This window comes from Phyllopteryx taeniolatus, chromosome 8 (assembly GCF_024500385.1).
Source record: "Phyllopteryx taeniolatus isolate TA_2022b chromosome 8, UOR_Ptae_1.2, whole genome shotgun sequence".
In the NCBI taxonomy this organism is placed as follows: Eukaryota; Metazoa; Chordata; class Actinopteri; order Syngnathiformes; family Syngnathidae; genus Phyllopteryx; species Phyllopteryx taeniolatus.
Window position 1 is genome coordinate 21,257,255 of NC_084509.1, and position 17,746 is coordinate 21,275,000.

At 41.4% G+C, this 17,746-nt stretch overlaps 1 protein-coding gene across 2 annotated transcripts in view; it reads right to left on the reverse strand.

Annotated features, from left to right (window-relative positions):
* Positions 1-2,934: 2,934 nt before the first annotated feature.
* sorl1 (sortilin-related receptor, L(DLR class) A repeats containing) overlaps positions 2,935-17,746 on the reverse strand; it is a 97,849-nt gene continuing 83,037 nt past the window's right edge. For both annotated transcript variants that reach the window (XM_061781076.1, XM_061781077.1), the window contains 6 exons: positions 17,591-17,746; positions 14,130-14,304; positions 12,264-12,370; positions 11,229-11,421; positions 7,789-8,001; positions 2,935-5,643 (listed from right to left, as the gene is read on the reverse strand). The exon at positions 17,591-17,746 is cut by the window's right edge and continues 9 nt beyond it. In XM_061781076.1, the coding sequence (XP_061637060.1) occupies positions 5,576-5,643; positions 7,789-8,001; positions 11,229-11,421; positions 12,264-12,370; positions 14,130-14,304; positions 17,591-17,746 (912 nt within the window). In that variant the 3' untranslated portion in view covers positions 2,935-5,575. The remainder of the gene's footprint in view (positions 5,644-7,788; positions 8,002-11,228; positions 11,422-12,263; positions 12,371-14,129; positions 14,305-17,590) is intronic.

Sequence of the window (17,746 nt, forward strand, 5' to 3'; positions counted from 1 at the left end):
CGAGTGTCCAGAAAAGGCCCCTCTGACAGCTACTTCTGCTTGACCGAGTATTGTATCCGCTTTGTCCATATTTGTCCAAGACCGCCCCCTTTCCTCTAATTGGTTGCCTCCGTGTAGGAGACCCACTTGTGAGAACATGCTGGCTCTGGAGCGAAAGGGAAGGCGGAGGTCTTCGCTAGTGATGTAGATCAGCTCGAGAATTTCGAATGACCTGATTTCAGGCCTCTCGGCAGAAAAACGTCTGGCCTCAGCCTAAATAGTTATATAATCGATTTCTAGCAACTGAATCGTTTACCAATATCGTCCTTGAATCGAATCGGCAACCACAAATTGTGATACAAATCAAATTGTTGCTAAAACGAATCGTTACACCCCTATTCATCAATAAAAATACATTTTACCCGTATGTGTGTGTTTTTGGTTTTTTTCCAGATTAGTTTCTGGCCACCAGAAGTTCATGATTTTAAGATGTTGTTAAAATGTCCATGTCATGCGGTCAACCATGGCAAAGATCATAGTTGTCTACTATGCCAGCAAGGGTCTTTGAATGCAGCCTGATGGTAAAGCTCACATCTCGCAGGCTTTTTTCCTGATGATCACACTCTGCTTTATTCTTCTCTGCTTCAACTCCCCTCCAATGCTCAGGTTTCTCAATAGCTGGCTTTCACTTGTTCTTGACCTTAACTTCACTCTGTTGACCTTTGGCACCAGCAAGTCATAAAAACCTCTTGACCCCCATCTTAATAACCCTTGGAGTGTGAGACAAGTGGTTTGTTGTTTTTGACTTGTCTTAAATTCTTTTATTGACCTAAATGACAGAAACATGGCTTAACTAGGAAAGGTAACACAGGAGTGACCAGTAGTATATTTTTAAATTAAATTTGATACACCATTACTCCAATTCATTTAAAGTCACGTGACCTAATGTCTTTGCGGATCTTTGAGGAGTCTACTGTTCTGAGTACATTTAGGAAACACCCATCAGATTAACGGGTCACATGGTGAAATAGTGGCTCATCTCTCTCATTTTTATTTCTCTGCTCAGGCCCTCATGTGTGGAGTTTGTATGTTCTCGCGGTGCTTGTGTGGGTTTTCTCCGGATACTCCAGCTAGCTCCCACATTTCCGAAACATGCATGTTAGGTTTGTTAAAGACTGAATTGCTCTAGCGGTCCATGCATTTGGTTCCTGGACCTTCAGTGGGTGATTACCCAACTTTATCCACCTCTTAATACCACCACTATCGCTTTGCAATTATGGAAACTGACAGTGATACTTGGTCAAATTGCATGCCTTGCTCTGGACAGGCAGGACTATTAATTTGAGTTGACAGAAATATAAACAACAAAGTAAAGCAGATATGTGAAAATTATACTTTAGCAAAGTATAAAAGTGTTTCTACGTTACAAGACTGATTGTTGGCCAACTTGCTGGCACTGTGAAATGAATTTGCAAAAAAAATAGTTTAAATTACATCTGCCAGCGCTGCTGATTCTGAAGGCTGGGGACAGATTATATTTTCAAGGCAGCACATACTGCAAGCAGCCAAGAGAAACACTGCTAAATGAAGAGGATAGACTGTTGGGAATAGATAAATACAGTTTCATGGAACATCAGAATTGAAAAGTTGTAAATGTAGGTATACGCTTCTGATCGTGTTGAGGGGAGCAGAGAAGGCCTCGCTGGCTCTGATGGTCAACCACTGATGAATTGGTGTGGATGTGAGGGTGAAAAATTGTTTGTCTCTATGTGCCCTGTGATTGGCTGGCAACCAGTACCTCACCTTTCACCCAAAGTCACCTAGAATAGGCTCCAAGTTTACATGGGACTATAAAATTGAGGAATGGACATTGTGTCATTGAAATCAAGGGACACAGAAGACCTCTGGGCGGAGCCTATTTTGTGACACGCTGTGAATGGCCAGTATGCCTTTACCTGGTTTGGGTCTTAGCTTAAGGTCAATTGTCAAGTTTGGACTAGTTACAGTAAAGTCGTCTAATAAAGACAATGATCATTTCACCAAATCCTTATATTATGATAATACTGTATATTATCGCCTTATATAACCTATGAACAGGAACAAAATGGCATATCCTGCAGATTTGATGAAATGCTGAAATCCCACCTGGTTTTGCAAAAGTATCTACTGCCCCCTTGTGGTTCATAAAAAGAGCGTCGGCTTGTACTGTCTCAGCTATACCAGTTTGGGGCCATAGACCCTCAGCACCCCGAGACCCATTGGATGGATCTGATGAGCCATAGCCAGTATTGGTTGGAATACAGAACTGACCAGTTAACTTGACGACATCGACCAATCCATTTTAGGATTTGCTAATTGTGCCAACACATGTACGATGCTGAGAGGAAATGTTCAAATATTGATTTGATTAAAAAATAAAATTCAATATAACTGCATCATGGTTTCACTGGCGTCCCGACTTTGTTTTCATTGTTCCCGCTCCCAGGTGCAACAATTCATCGATTCCTTGACAACTAACTGATGATCAAATTAATCGACTATTCTGATAGTTGATTGTGGACTTTCAGATTGAAATATTTGTCCAACTAAATTAGGGAACTGCAGTAACAATATATGGAATTATAATTGATGTTCAATTTATATCATATTATGTTTATAGAGACTTCAAAAAATATTTGACAGTACAATTTTGGTCCTTTATTGTGAGGACAGCCGTATGACTAAATGAGTAATGTTTGAGTTTATCAAGATTAGAATTGGTCATTAGAAGTTATAACAGAGCAACACTAAATATAAAAGCGCAAAATAAAATGTAAATTAAAAGTTTAGAATGTGTCACTTTTCTGTGACAAGCAGAGGTTAGTTATCTCTATTTATGAAGAGGCCCTCTTATCAATGAGGTCATCAGTTTTAGCACACATCTACCAAATGTTCAGAGTAAAAGTGACACAAAAATGGAATTTTAATCTCCTTTATTTCAGCATGTCTTTTTTTTTTTTTTTAAACACCTCACAGGTTTATTAAACATCCTTTTCTCGCAAACAAGACATCAATGTCATCAATGATGGCCAAGGTCAGATATCCGTGCCAAACAACATTTTGACAAGAGTTGACATAAAGACAGGTGGGGTGCAAATGGCCAAAAACAATAATTACACTTTGTACATGAGTTTAAAAAATTGCGTAAAAGTGTCCCCGGTAGGCGACTGAGAAAGGAGCAGTGATTTGACAAAACTGAACAAATGCCCTGGTAATAGCGTCATCTTTAACTTTGTGACTGTGTGTATGTACGTGCGACTATTTTCTACCTAGATGCCTGATGTGTCTTATAAGGCATTATGTGGTCAAATGGAAACAAAAATTACGTTAAAAAGTGTTTCCAAAGAGCAAAGACAAAATCATCGCCAGAAAAATCTAACTTAAGACAAAGACAATAGACAATAAATAAATCTAACCAAAAGCCCAAAGTCAAAGTTCCAGCAAAGACCCTGATGATGATGGAAATGTGTTGTTGGCCTGGAATTTGAATGCTGAGGCCTTTCCACACTAACACACGCAAACCCGAAAGACCACTGTGGAATGGTTGCTTACAGACCTACTGTAATAAGAATCAATCACAGAGTGCCCATAAAAGTCACAGATAATGATGGCAGAATGAGATGAGTATAAAATACATTCATGAAAACATCTTAAGAAGATTAAAAAAAAGAAAAAACAGGTCAAAATTAAGCAGAAGACGGCTCGAGCCCAAAGGCTACATACAGCATTTCAGTTAAAAGACTACGATAGGTGAGCAGTAGAACATGGGTGACAATGTTATTTTATTGGAACACTGACACATTTATGGACGTGCAACAATGACCTTTGATACACAGGGTCCTTAAAGGTTTTTAGAAAATCACTTCGCACTAGACCTATATCAGTTTCAAGTCACGCTGACAAGTTTTGTTTTGACAAAGTGGGATACATTTATGTTTTATGAATTTCTATCACAAACATAATCATGGCCTGGCAACCTTTCAGACAACAGTGGGAGAACTGTCATTCTTTTGGGGAAGTGACTCAAATTGTGTGTTACTGACAATGTTTGTGATTCACATCATGTCTATATTGTTGTAGTGAGTAGTTAGTTTTCTTTAAAAAAATAAAAAATAATAATAATTTTAAAAAATAAAAAAAAAAGCATGCATGAGCGAATTGTTCTGAGTGGTAGCTACGCATTGCAATATTGACTTTTAGCTCAAATTGAATTTATTTTCCAATAGGTCTCTAACACTAAGAAAAATGTGTATTATTGTTTTGTCTATTTTTTGGAACATCCTTTAGGATCACTAAAATAGATCTAAGAATTAAAATAGAGAAGTAGCAAAGTTTAAGAGAAACAAAATTTGAGTTTCTGCCCAAACCACACACATATATATATATATATATATATATATTTTTTTTTTAATATATATATATATATATATTTTTTTTTAAAGTGATCCAAATAAAACTGTGACCCATGTTGTACACCGGATGGATTACTACGAACCATATGGGGGGGGGGGGGGGGGGGGGGGGGGGATCGCTCATTAAAATCACATGAGTGCCTACAGCAGCTACAGTCTGCAGTGTATCAGCTGGTTACACCACCCACTGATCCAGTCCCACTTCAACAGCAGGTGGACAATGTGACCTAAGCCATGAGGATGATGACGGTGGTGCTTCGCTGGTACCCAAGACAATTCCCTGAGAACTCCAAACACGTCAACTACATTTATGGCAAAAAAAAAAAAAGGCTGGGGACGATCATTTCCACCTGTGAACAATTTAAAAATCAAAATATATATTTTACAAAATGATGCGGTGCAGCATTACAAAGATGTATTAAAAGCCAATATTTACAAATAGTGCTGATAAATTCAGGTGATGCTAAAGAGGATTGATCAACCTCCCAAAGTTTGGAATTATCCAATCATCTTGGCACGTTTTGTCAACATACAAAGAAACAAACTGTGCTGGTGGTAGAAAGAAACAAGTATCTGTGTAACTAGGTAACCAGTCATGGGAGTGTTGTTTTTAATGCATGTAACATTCAGCTTGTTCCCAAATGCTACTGAAAGACATAATTCAAAATCTACAGATGAGATGTGATTTACTCTTCTGACTGTCTCTCACTGGGCATAAAAGTTGTATGCTGTTATTTAAAGATACATTTGCCGTTTTTGTATTCATATTTTGTATGCGACCCATGTATTTTGTTGTATATCTGCATTTATGTTTTTTGCATTCTATATTTAAGTCTCTGGATGCTTGATTTGGCTTTAAGCAATGGACCACTCAAACGGGGTCCACATCGTGATCAACAAACGCTAAATTCTTCACAGTATGCCTCAGTGTCCAACACATCCTCAAAGTCCATTTTTGACCCCATATACATATATTCTTTTTCTCTTATAAAAAATAAGTTATTGCGCATCCAAAAAAAGTGCATTGTATCTTTGAAAAATATCTCTCGCTCTTGTTTCTTCATGTTTTTTTCTAATTCGGTGGCTTCCTGTCAACAGGGTGCAAGGAGGAGATAAGAGAAGTAGGTAAGAGGAGGGAGGTCGCGCTATGCAATGACCATGGGAACATCGTCTGAGAAGCCACTGATCATGGGTGCATCTTCGTCATCATCCACTGGGGAGGAAAGTCAGAGATAAAAGTCAAAGCAGGAACACATACAGTATTTGTTGTCATCAGGATTTGTTCTACATAACTTATCAGGAGTGATGTAACAGATGACTTTAATGACAATGTCACAGATAACTTCATGCTGTACTTCAGATAACATGGAAAATTTCAAAAGTGTGCAACCGTGACTTTAGACCTGTGGTGTCTAAACTACTGCCCGGGGGCCATTTGTGGCCCGATGTCCATATTTTTGTGGCCTTGGCATATACTAATAACAACATTTGACACAGCCCGTGGTCATTGTACTTCTTACAGGGGTACATTCCTGGCAAATAATATAATAAATTATTTCCATCCATCCATCCATTTTTTACCGCTTATCCGAGGTCGGGTCACGGGGCCAGTAGCTTTAGCAGGGACACCCAGACTTCACTCTCCCCAGCCACTTCATCCAGCTCTTCCGGGGGGATCCCGAAGCGTTCCCAGGCCAGCCGAAAGACGTAGTCTCTCCAGCGTGTCCTTGGTCGTCCCCGGGATCTACTTCTGGTGGGACGTGCCCAGAACACTTCACCAGGGAGGCGTCCGGGAGGCATCCAAATCAGATGCCCCAGCCACCTCATCTGGCCCCTCTCGATGTGGAGGAGCAGCGGCTCTACTCTGAGCCCCTCCCGGATGATCGAGGTTCTCACCCTATCTCTAAGGGAGAGCCCGGACACCCTGCGGAGGAAACTCATTTCGGCCGCTTGTATCCGGGATCTTGTTCTGTCGGTCCCGACCCACAGCTCGTGACCATAGGTGAGGGTAGGAACATAGATCGACCGGTAAATTGAGAGCTTCGCGTTTCGGCTTACCACAACGGACCGATACAAAGTCCGCATCACTGAAGACGCTGCACCGATCCGCCTGTCGATCTCCCGTTCCATTCTTCCCTCACTCGTGAACAAGACCCCAAGATACTTGAACTCCTCCACTTGGGGCAGGATTTCATTCCCGACCTGGAGAGGGCACGCCACCCTTTTCCGACTGAGGACCATGGTCTCAGATTTGGAGGTGCTGATTCTCATCCCAGCCGCTTCACACTCGGCTGCGAACTGCTCAAGTGAGAGTTGGAGATCATGGCTTGATGAAGCCAAGAGAACCACATCTTCTGCAATAAGCAGAGATGCAATACTGAGGACACCAAACCGGACCCCCTCTACGCCTCGGCTGCGCCTTGAAATTCTGTCCATAAAAGAATCGGTGACAAAGGGCAGCCTTGGCGGAGTCCAACCCTCACCGGAAACGAGTCCGACTGACTGCCGGATATGCGGACCAAACTCTGATACGAACAGCCCGTATCAGGGGGTTCGGTACCCCATACCCCTGAAGCACCCCCCGAGGGACACGGTCGAACGCCTTCTCCAAGTCCACAAAACACATGTAGACTGGTGGGGCAAACTTCCATGCACCCTCGAGGACCCTGCCGAGGGTGTAGAGCTGCTCCACCCACCCCCGGGGCCTTGCCACCGAGGAGCTTTTTAACCACCTCGGTGACCTCAACACCAGAGATAAGAGAGCCCACCTCAGAGAACCCAGACTCTGCTTCCTGAAGGGAAGGCGTGTCGGTGGAATTGAGGAGGTCTTTGAAGTATTTTCCCCACCGACTCACAACATCCCGAGTCGAGGTCAGCAACAGCACCCCATCCCCACCATACACAGTGTTGATGGTGCACTGCTTCGCCCTCCTGAGACGCCGGATGGTGGACTCCGGAAGTCTTCTCCATGGCCTCACCGAACTCCTCCCATACCCGAGTTTTTGCTTCAGCGACCACCAAAGCTGCATTCCGCTTGGGCAGGCGGTACCCATCAGCTGCCTCAGGAGTCCCACAGGCCAAAAAGGCCCGATGGGACTCCTTCAGCTTGACGGCATCTCTCACCGTTGGTGTCCACCAACGGGTTTGGGGATTGCCGCCACGACAGGCACCGACCACCTTACGGCCACAGCTCCGGTCGGAGCCAGGATTTGAACAGCTTACCCCTTGGGTCAGTGGACGACCCACTCTACCAACTGAACCACAGCGCCCAATAATAATAATAATAATAATAATAATAATAATAATAATAATAAGGATGATGATGATAATACAGTGAGAAACATTTGAACTTTCTCACCTAGTTCATCCCCAGAGGAGAAGATGGCGGATCCTAGACGTGAGTTGTAGTGGGAGTTGGCGAAGGCGGTAAAATTATTCTGTAGTCGACGGTGTCTGAGGTAGAGGACCACCAAGCCGCTGCATACTCCCAGCAGCAGCAGGAAGAGGACTGGAACCACGACTGCTGCCATGTCCTGAGCGTGGCCTTCACTTGGGGAGGCCTCACTCGCTCCTAGAAACACAGAACAAGCTCACCTTGACAGATATTTCGCATGTACCGTATTTTCACGACCATAAGGCGCACTTAAAAGTCTTACATTTTCTCCAAAATGGTCGGCGCACCTTGTAATACGGCGCGCCCTATGTGTGCACCGAGTTCCAAAATCTGTAAATGTTGTTGTGTAACTTCACGCTTACGAAGCACAGTTTGAACTGCAAGCTCTCAGTTACGCGGTGGAACATGGGAATCGAGCAGCCGCAAGAGAATTCAAGATCAACGAATCCATGGTTCACAAGTGGAGGAAGCAGGAAAACGAGCTTCGCCAAGTCAAGAAGACGAAGCTGAGTTTCCACGGAAACAAGGCGAAGTGGCCCGAGTTGGAAGACCAACTCGAGCAATGGATTAATGAGCAAAGAACAGAAGCGTCTCTACAGTCACCATTCGATTGAGTGGAATAACTCGGAGCTTGCCATCATTCCGGGAAGCTTGACGAAGGAACTCCAACCACTGGACATCGGTGTAAACAGGGCGTTCAAAGTGAAGTTGCGAGCGGCGTGGGAGCGATGGATGACAGATGGCGAACACAGCTTTACTAAGTCTAGGAGGCAGCGAGTTACGCCAACATTTCTGAATGGATTGCAGATGCTTGGGCTAACGTGTCTGCTTGCACTGTTGTTCGAGCTTTCGTAAAGACGGCATCATTTCTGAGGACCCGCACGGCAACGAGACTGACTCCGCCAATGACGAGAGGGAACCTGGCGTGTTTGTTGGAGAACTTGCCCAGCTGTTAATTTCGGATACAGATGAGGACTTTGATGGATTTGTGGATGAGGATTGATAAAAAAATAACGTGAGTACATTGTTAAGTACTTCAATAAAGTACAACCAAACTCAGTTTTGATCCCGCTGCCTTTTTAAAAACATTGTTTTAGCGTGCATGCATGCTACCGTATGTTTTAAGCTATCGTATGTTTTACCATGCCTGCGCCCAATAATACGGTGCGCCTTATGTATGTGTTAAATACAGAAATAGACCCCGTAACAGAGACTCCGCCTTTTAATGCGGTGCGCCTTATGGTCGTGAAAATACGGTATTACCTCTTCGGAGGTTTGCTTACAACATGTACAGAACTTGCTCTCAACAGTTTTCAACATTTTGCAATGATAGGTACAATCAATGTATTGATGATTTTAAAAAAACACAATTTAAAAAAGGAATAAAACAATGGAGTACTTTTTTAAAAAGCATAAATTGGTCAAGTCCTATTCAATCTGAACACAATTTGCTGTAATGTAAAGCTAAGTTTTACATGGATTGGATTCTGCACATTTTGGCAGAAGTTAAATTTTAACTGGTTCTGACACTTTTCCCTTCTCAGTCGATCATGTAACTAGTTGTTTTAGAATATTGCATTTTGTTTCCTTGGATCCAGAAGAAATTCCAGATCTGGATGAAACGTCCCCAATTATCTTATAAACTCTGAGCAGTTCAAATGGTTGTGCCTTGGTGTAAGTCTTAGCTCTTTATGTGCTGTTCTTTTAACGACATTAGCGGGTTGGCATTCCCGAGTTCTCCTTCTTTGCAGATTTTTGGGGGAATCTGTTATTCTCTGAAAAAATTGCTGTTTTTATGCAGGCAAAAGCCCTGTATCACATAAGTTTTGGTTTGGCGCCATCTTGTTGCCAAGGAGCCATATTGAAATGTCTTGAGGAGCTTCATGTAGTGCTTTGCCGCCATCTTGTGGCATCTTTTGACAATTATAGCCCTTTCCCACGCAGACATGCAAACACCATCCATCCATTTTCTGAGCCGCTTATCCTCACAAGGGTCGCTGGAGTGCAGGAGCCTATCCCAGCCATCATCGGGCAGAAGGCGGGGTACACCCTGAATTGGTTGCAGGGCACATATAAACAAACAACCATTCATTCGCACTTACAGGCAATTTAGAGTCTTCAATTAACCTACCATGGATATTTTTGGGATGTGGGAGGAAACCGGAGTGCCCGGAGAAAACCCACGCAGGCATGGGGAGAACATGCAAACTCCACGCAGGCGGGGCCGGGGATTGAACCCCGGTCCTCAGAACTGGACAACAATTGTAGGGTGGGTCTGGCTCAGGCTTTCACAGAGATTTTTATTTTATTTTAACATAAACGAAGCAATTTGGAAGACTCTGAAGAGCACACAATTAGGCAAAAAAATAAAAAATAAATAACAATTTTGTCATGCAGAAAATCTTATTTACACCGCTCAAGTACATCTTGATGTACAAATTTAAGATTAAAATGTAATTTGCCTCATTTCTTTGCTTTTTTGTTCTGGCCTCCAACTTGAGCCCGGCCCATCTCCATCTACACTTGATGCCTGCTTAAAGCTTTGCCACATGAATAGCATCCTCCTCTTTAAGCTCTATCATTCTGGAAAACAATTGACTAAAATCATTGTCTGTTTCACTTCAATTTTCACTAATACCTCAACTTCAAAGGCTAATCCCAAATGTGAATAAAATGTGAATGTGCAAATTCTGATGTTGCTGTGTGTGTGTGTCTATATGCACAATCAAAACTACAACAAAATGGGTGTTTTCTCAAGTTATAAGTGAGCTGAAATATCCACGTCTGGGCAGACAGTGCCAGACATATATATACTACAATACATGAAAGCTGTTGTTTTTGTTTGTCTAAATGTAAACACGAGTAGCGCACCATTGCCATCATGGTAACGACGACCTTCCCAACATGTCCGCCACATAGGCAGGACAATCAGCCGGGCTGGCTTATCTAGCTAAGCCCGGGAAGCCCAATAGAAGACATTGTGTGAGGTCATGTGACTTTCTTGTGTCGTTTGATTGGTGAACTAGCTTGAACGTCACTAGCGCTTAAATTGACTTGGCACAAACAGCGCCCGATGCGGAAGTCTAAGTCTTGCGCATGAAATAGTTGTTAAAAGGGCAAAAATTGATAAATAAAAGTAGCGAGCGACATTTAGATCATTGTAACATAGTAAAAGGACCGTTATGTCTTAACAGCAGAAGCGTGTTGTTTCTGGTACAAAACAGCCTCTGACGACAGCGACCCCCCCCTTCAGGAAAAACTCATCGGATCTATACGATTCACGTAAATGGCCTATTTTGAGTTCAAAACGGCGAATTTCGCCGAAGGGCGACTGATTTGCATGTATGCCCATGGAATTTTGCTAACGAATAGCAGAGGTTCACTGTAGTTGTATTCTCCAGTACCTGCTCGAAGTTGGTTATACAGCAGCAGTGCCGGCTCGCCACACAGTTGGCCGTTGAGCAAGCAGCGGGCCTGGACAGAGAACGTGTAGTTGTGTCCAACCTGCAGGCTGCTAATGCGGAAGAAGGTCTCTGTTGTGTTTCCCAGGGAGGTCGTCTTGTTGGTCAAACCATCGTACATATGCACCTCATACCCCTGTAAACAATTAGCCTTTGTGTAAAATTAAGTGAATATGGGACAGAGGGTCATCCTCTAAAACAGGGGTTTCTATTTCAGGGGCCACATACAGCCTAATTTGATGTCAAAGGGGTCGAACCACTAAAATCATACCATACCTCGTATAATAACGATAAATTGTTCCCTTTTAATTTAAAAATGTAAAATAATAATAAATAAATAAACTTATGAAGACCAATGAGAAAAAAAATAGTCAAATTCAGCTGGCAGGAGGGTGGACTCAGATCAGGAAGATGATTAGCTCACAACTGGAGCTGTTGAATGAACCAGGAAATGAAGGGGATAGATTTAACTGGGACTCCACTGCATTTTCTACATGAGCATAATAACTCAAAATTATCCTTAGTCCCCACCACCACAATGTCTCATGTATTTTTTCACTTTCAAATTGATCGTGCGCCCTGGATTGTACCTCCTAATGGGCCAGTTTTGTCTCGCGGGCCATATGTTTGACAACCTGCTCTAAAGGACAGAGAACCCTTGGAAAATGTGAATGTTTGGTGGTCACAGAACTTTGAATTCCACCTAGAATTTCAAGGGAAATATGGTCCAAAGGTTGAACAAGAATCCCTAAATACAATAGGTAGCACAGACACAACAAAATTATTTGATTGAAGTATTTCCACTCAATGGATTTATTAACAAAATTGTTTGAAATACAAATAAAATAAAGGTCTAACAGAAGATATTTAATTTTAGAAATAATGTATTGTGTCTTCTTTCAAAGCAACAACATTGAAACATTCCAGAAAATTCCCTCCCTCAAAAAAAAAAATAAAAAATCAAAGCTGGTTTCTCACCCTGCTCTCATTGAAAGTCTTCTCTTTCACTGCTAGGCTCTTCCAGAACAGGAATACGTGGTCATTCTCAGTCAGTATCTTCAAGGCCTCGGGAGCCCGAAGAGGAACTGCAACAGAAGGAAAGTATTTAGTAAACAAGCAAAAAAATAAAATAAAACGTATAGCACAGTGAATGCAGTAGTTCAGTGATCACTACACTGTTACTGATCATTGATCAATGAAAGAAAACAAAAAAACAGATAGTTATATACATTGTGGTGGTCCAATACCATGAGTTTCTAGTTTTAAATCATAATGATTGCGATTACAAGATAAGTATGGATTTTCCCAAATCTCAGTGAAGGAGTAAACCGGGGATGGCCAACTCTGATGATCGTGAACATCATTATGTTTTATCTCGTGCTGTCAAGCGATTAAAAAAAATGAGCGATTAGGTAATTATGAGCTGTTATTAATCTCTTATTAATCTCACCTAACAATTGCTGAGAAAAGCACTCAACTTGAGATATTTTCATTTAAAATTATTATATTATTGTAGCAGATCAAAAGGTTCACATATATAACCAAAAAAAGTAGCTTAATGAAGTCATTTATTGTTTTTAACATACTTAAAGAGATGGAGTCTTATCTATTTACATTCTACTGCATCTGAGACTGGTCTTAAGTGCTGCCTAGAAACTTGAGTTTCAACCACCAGGAGAAATATTGCTGTTTTATGTTGTCAAGCTTCACATAATAAGAATTTAAAAAAAATTAAATCAGGTCCTAAGTGCTGGAGTTACATACAAAACAGCTAGATCACTTTTCTAAGCAATATACAAGCATCAAAGACTGAACTTTTCCTCTGTTTCAGATAATACGTGTAAAATAATAAAAAATATAATGTCGGTCACAGACTTATTCATATGTGAGGTGTTCTAAAGTTTAGGTTTGGCAAAGAGTTCTGCAATGACTCACTACTTCTTTGCTGCTAACTTTAGCTGTGCAGACGTGATTTGGTAGGCTAAAACTGCTTAGTATGGTAGCAAACCTACCTATCGCAACATAGGCTTGGCTTTTAAGAAAGTAATTACCCTAAAACTCAAGCAGAGGGAGTACATTGACTGGGGTTATAATCAATTTATTAAAGCATTGCATAGTTTATGTGTATAAGGAATTATCAATATTAATTCATTCAAATTCTGCCAGTGCTCATACATTATATGTGTCTGCTTTACAAGTGCATAATACTTTCATTTACATTGAGTGATAAAACCTTTACCCTATTTCAAGTACTTAATCAATATGGGACCTTGGTAGTTCATGCAAAGACACCCATTTCAATAACACATGCACTTAAAATGAACTGTTATTGTTGTGGTGATCTGCAGTGCTCAAATGTTCTTATCTTAGTTGTACATGAAAGATGAGAGGAAGAGGGGGAAGTATGATAAAGTGCCTCGCAACGAGGGGTGCACCTGACCACGACTGAGGACACCCCAAACTCTGCAGGTGGTACCGAGCAGGTAAATCCGACCAAAATTGTAGCTGGGGAGAGATCGTGAGAACGAGTGGTGCCACTGTGTACTGCCACTCCATCTAACCAAACCACCTGCGTACAGCGCTAACATACACCACAGCTGTGTACACGTGCTGCAGAGTAGAGATGACCCCCAACCAAAAGGTGGTGGCTGCTGAGCTACCCAATTTTTTGATCTCCTACTTTGTGTGATTAAAATTACAGGTAGACCTGATTATTATGTTGTCCACCTACTCGTGGGCAGGGGATGCCAGTTGCCCATATCTGGAATAGACAGTATGTATTCAACCTGTATCATGTGTTAGGTGTTCTAAGTTGTCAGAAATCTATGTGAGCTTGCTGTGTACCTGTGCTCAGAGTGTAGCTGGCTTCCTTGCTCATGTTGAGGAGACGGACTGAGATGCTGTAGCGTCCTCCAGGCTCCAGGCCTTTTACCTGGTACTCTACTGTGTTGTTCCGGGTAGCTACTTTGTAGTCCCGCTCCACCTTGCGGATTGCATCCCACACATGGACTGCATATGTCTAAACAGAAAGACCAGAGACAGGGGATGACAATTTTTCTGTTATGTTTTGGCTGTGGGACATCCTGATCTTTAATGTCAGTTAAATACATGGCATAGACTGCTTACAAGGAGAATTAGCACAACACTGCAAATAATTTACAGCGGTGATTCTCAAAGTGTGCTATGAATACCAATGGTGGTACGCAGGCTCCATCTCGTGGTATGTGAAAAAACACTGAAGGTTCAAACTGCATAATGTTATAGTAGCTTAATCTTTAATTCTAATACACTACAGTATATTTGTTAAGTACAGTTCAGTTGTATTTAACTTAACAACACAGTTGCAGTTAACCTTTTTGGACTGTTTGTTTTGTAACATACGTGCAATACATTTTAATTGAATAATTAAGTACAGTTTTTAATTTCCTATATTTAAATGCATGATGTTCAAACTCTGCATTATGCTAGAGTGGCTTACAACAATATTAAATATACTTTTTAGGAATAATACCTCTGTTTCGTTTTTGCTGAGCACTTAGGCCCACTACACAACAGTATTTTTATGTGGGTCATGATGGTGGCACTTGGAAGGCAGTATCTTTTTAGGAGGTACTTCCGAGTCAAAAGTTTGAGAACCACTGATTTAGAGCCTGAGAATGACCGAAGGTCTCTGACCGAAGCTACGACATTCAAAAGTATTTCATTTGCCAAGGAGGTTGTCTTCAAGACAACGAAAAGCGATTATCTCCAAATGTATTCTTTTTATGGAACAAAGTAATTTAATAGTAATGGAAATTGATGAAGAAACTCACAATGCTTGTGTATTATATATATATATATATATATATATATATATATATATATATATATATATATGAGGAAAATTCACATCCTATCACAGCTCCACACTGGAATTCACTGAGCTCCCATTCTTTCACAAATGTTTGTAAAATAGTCTGTATGCCTAGGTGCTTGATTTTATACACCCGTGTCCATGCAAGTGATTGGAACATCTGATTTAGATTTTCTTGGATGGGTGAGCGAATACTTTTGGCAGTATATTGTGTGTGTCTATATATACATGGAATGGGTTTCCATGGCCGAGCAGCTGCATCCAAGCCATACATCAAGTGCAATGCAAAGCATCAGATGCAGTGGTGTAAAGCAAGCTGCCACTGAACTCTAGAGCAGTGGAGACGTCTTCTCTGGAGTGACGAATCACGCTTCTCCATCTGGCAAGCTGATGGACAAATCTGGGTTTGGCGGTTGCCAGGAGAGCGGTATTGTCTGACTGCATTGTGCCAAGTGTAAAGTTTAGTGGAGGGGTGATTATGGTGTTGGGTTGTCTTTCAGTAGCTGGTCTTGGACCCTTTGGTTCCAATGAAAGGAACTTCAGCAAGAGATTTTAGACAATTCCATGTTCCCGACTTTGTGGTCTATGTGCACATAGCACACGTGTATCGAGATGTGCTGTGTGCTGTTTCTACCCCTAGGTTGCAGTAAAGCCTAAGGCATGGAGTTCAATGCCAGGACGACATTATGTTGTCAAAGAACCGGAAAGACGACTTTGTCCCATTGGTGTGATATGTCGTTTCCTATGTCCGAAGCGAGGCACCTTTTTATCTCTTTCTGACCGTATGATGCATTCCTCAAAGGTTAAGGAAAGGTGGTATAAAGGTTAAAAAACTGTCGCCAGTTCGACCATTTGACTTCACATGATACAAAATGAAGGCGTTGATTGGCTGAAGGAGAGATCTGTGTTTCGCCAATCGATTGCTATTCCTTACAGGTCTGTCACAGCTAATTTGAAACTGAATTTGTCAAACTGAATCTGAAAATGCATAATTTGAATTTTCAGTGTGGATAAAAAATTTATTACATTCACTTTCAAGTTTATTGAAATTCTGTTAATACAAATTCAAATTATGTTTTTCAAATTCAGTTCGTAAATTCAAATTCAATTCCTGGTGGCACATATTTCAGCCCATACGGGTCCCGCAGGATTGCCACGGGGTGGGAGTGAATTTCACCATCAATCACAGGATTGGGCAGGAGTGGGAGCGAAGGTCATCGGGAGCAGGCGGGAGTGGTAACTATGAAAACCATTTCATCCGGAATGGACGGGAGTGTAAACCATGATGGTGGGAGCTGACGGGAGGGGAAACCGTGACAGGAGTAAAACCATGATGCATTTATATTTTATTTCATTTTTAATCCAATCGATTAAAATTTGTCCCCTCAGCATTGAGCTAAACATTACTAAACTAAGAGACTAAAACGGCTTTTGTTAATAAACCTCTTTTGTTTTTTGATCATTCCGGTAATTCTATGTATTTATTACAGTGACTGAGGCAGACATGTACTGCATATTTTATACTGAGCAGAAAAACAGAGCAGGATTGACTAAGGAGTGAGATACAGTAAAGATTTTGGCTCGGTATTGAGATCAATCTCTGTAGCAGTGGGATTTTTTTTTTTTTTTTTTCAAAAAAGTTTGGGATTTTTTGGAATTGGGAGAGAGTGGGATCAACCTCTGTGGGAGTGGGAGGGAGCAGGCATCAACATACACCCCTGTGCCAGCCTGTACTGTGCACCAGTGCACAAAGCAAGGTCCACAAAGACATGAATGAGAGAGTCTGGTGTGGATGAACTTGACTGGCCTTCACAGAGTCCTGACCTCAATGTGACAGAACACCTTTGTGATGAATTAGAGGGGAGACAGGACTTCTCATCCAACATCAGTGTGTGACCTCATCAGTGCACTTCTGGAAGCTTGATCAAAAATTCCCATAAACACACACACATGCATATATACATATATATATATATATATATATATATATATATATATACACACACATAAAATTTCATTCCACAGCAATGTTTTGATGATGTATTGTTTGTTAGATTTTACATTTTTTCCTAGACTCTTTTTTCCTACTTAGGATGAACGCATTCATGTGCTTATTAAGGGGCGAATGGGATTGTTTATGTTTTTCAGAGTATCAGTGAATAATGTGTTAAGTAGGGTCGGAGAGTGCTCTTTTGTCAATACTATATATACAGGGGTCCTGGGTTTACAACAGAAGTGCAACGATGTCACCCGAATTTGGACGCATGTCGAAATGCACTGTAGTCTGTCACTAACCTTACACTAATGCCTTCGTAAAGTCAAAATTATAGTAAATATTTTAAAAACTCATCTAGGCCATAAAAATAAAACAATCAAATGAAAAATTGTGCGACAGTGAGACATTTACAATGTGTACATCATAATCATGATTAGATAAAGAGACGAGTTATACCAGAGGTTTGTCTGGTGTGTCATATGGCGGCTGCCACTTAAGTGTAGCCTCTGTCTTGTCTATTTGCACACGGTGGAGATTCCTGGGTGGTAGCCGTTCATTGGGAATCATTTTGACTACAATATGCTCAGATGGAGGACCCAAGAAGGGAGAGAC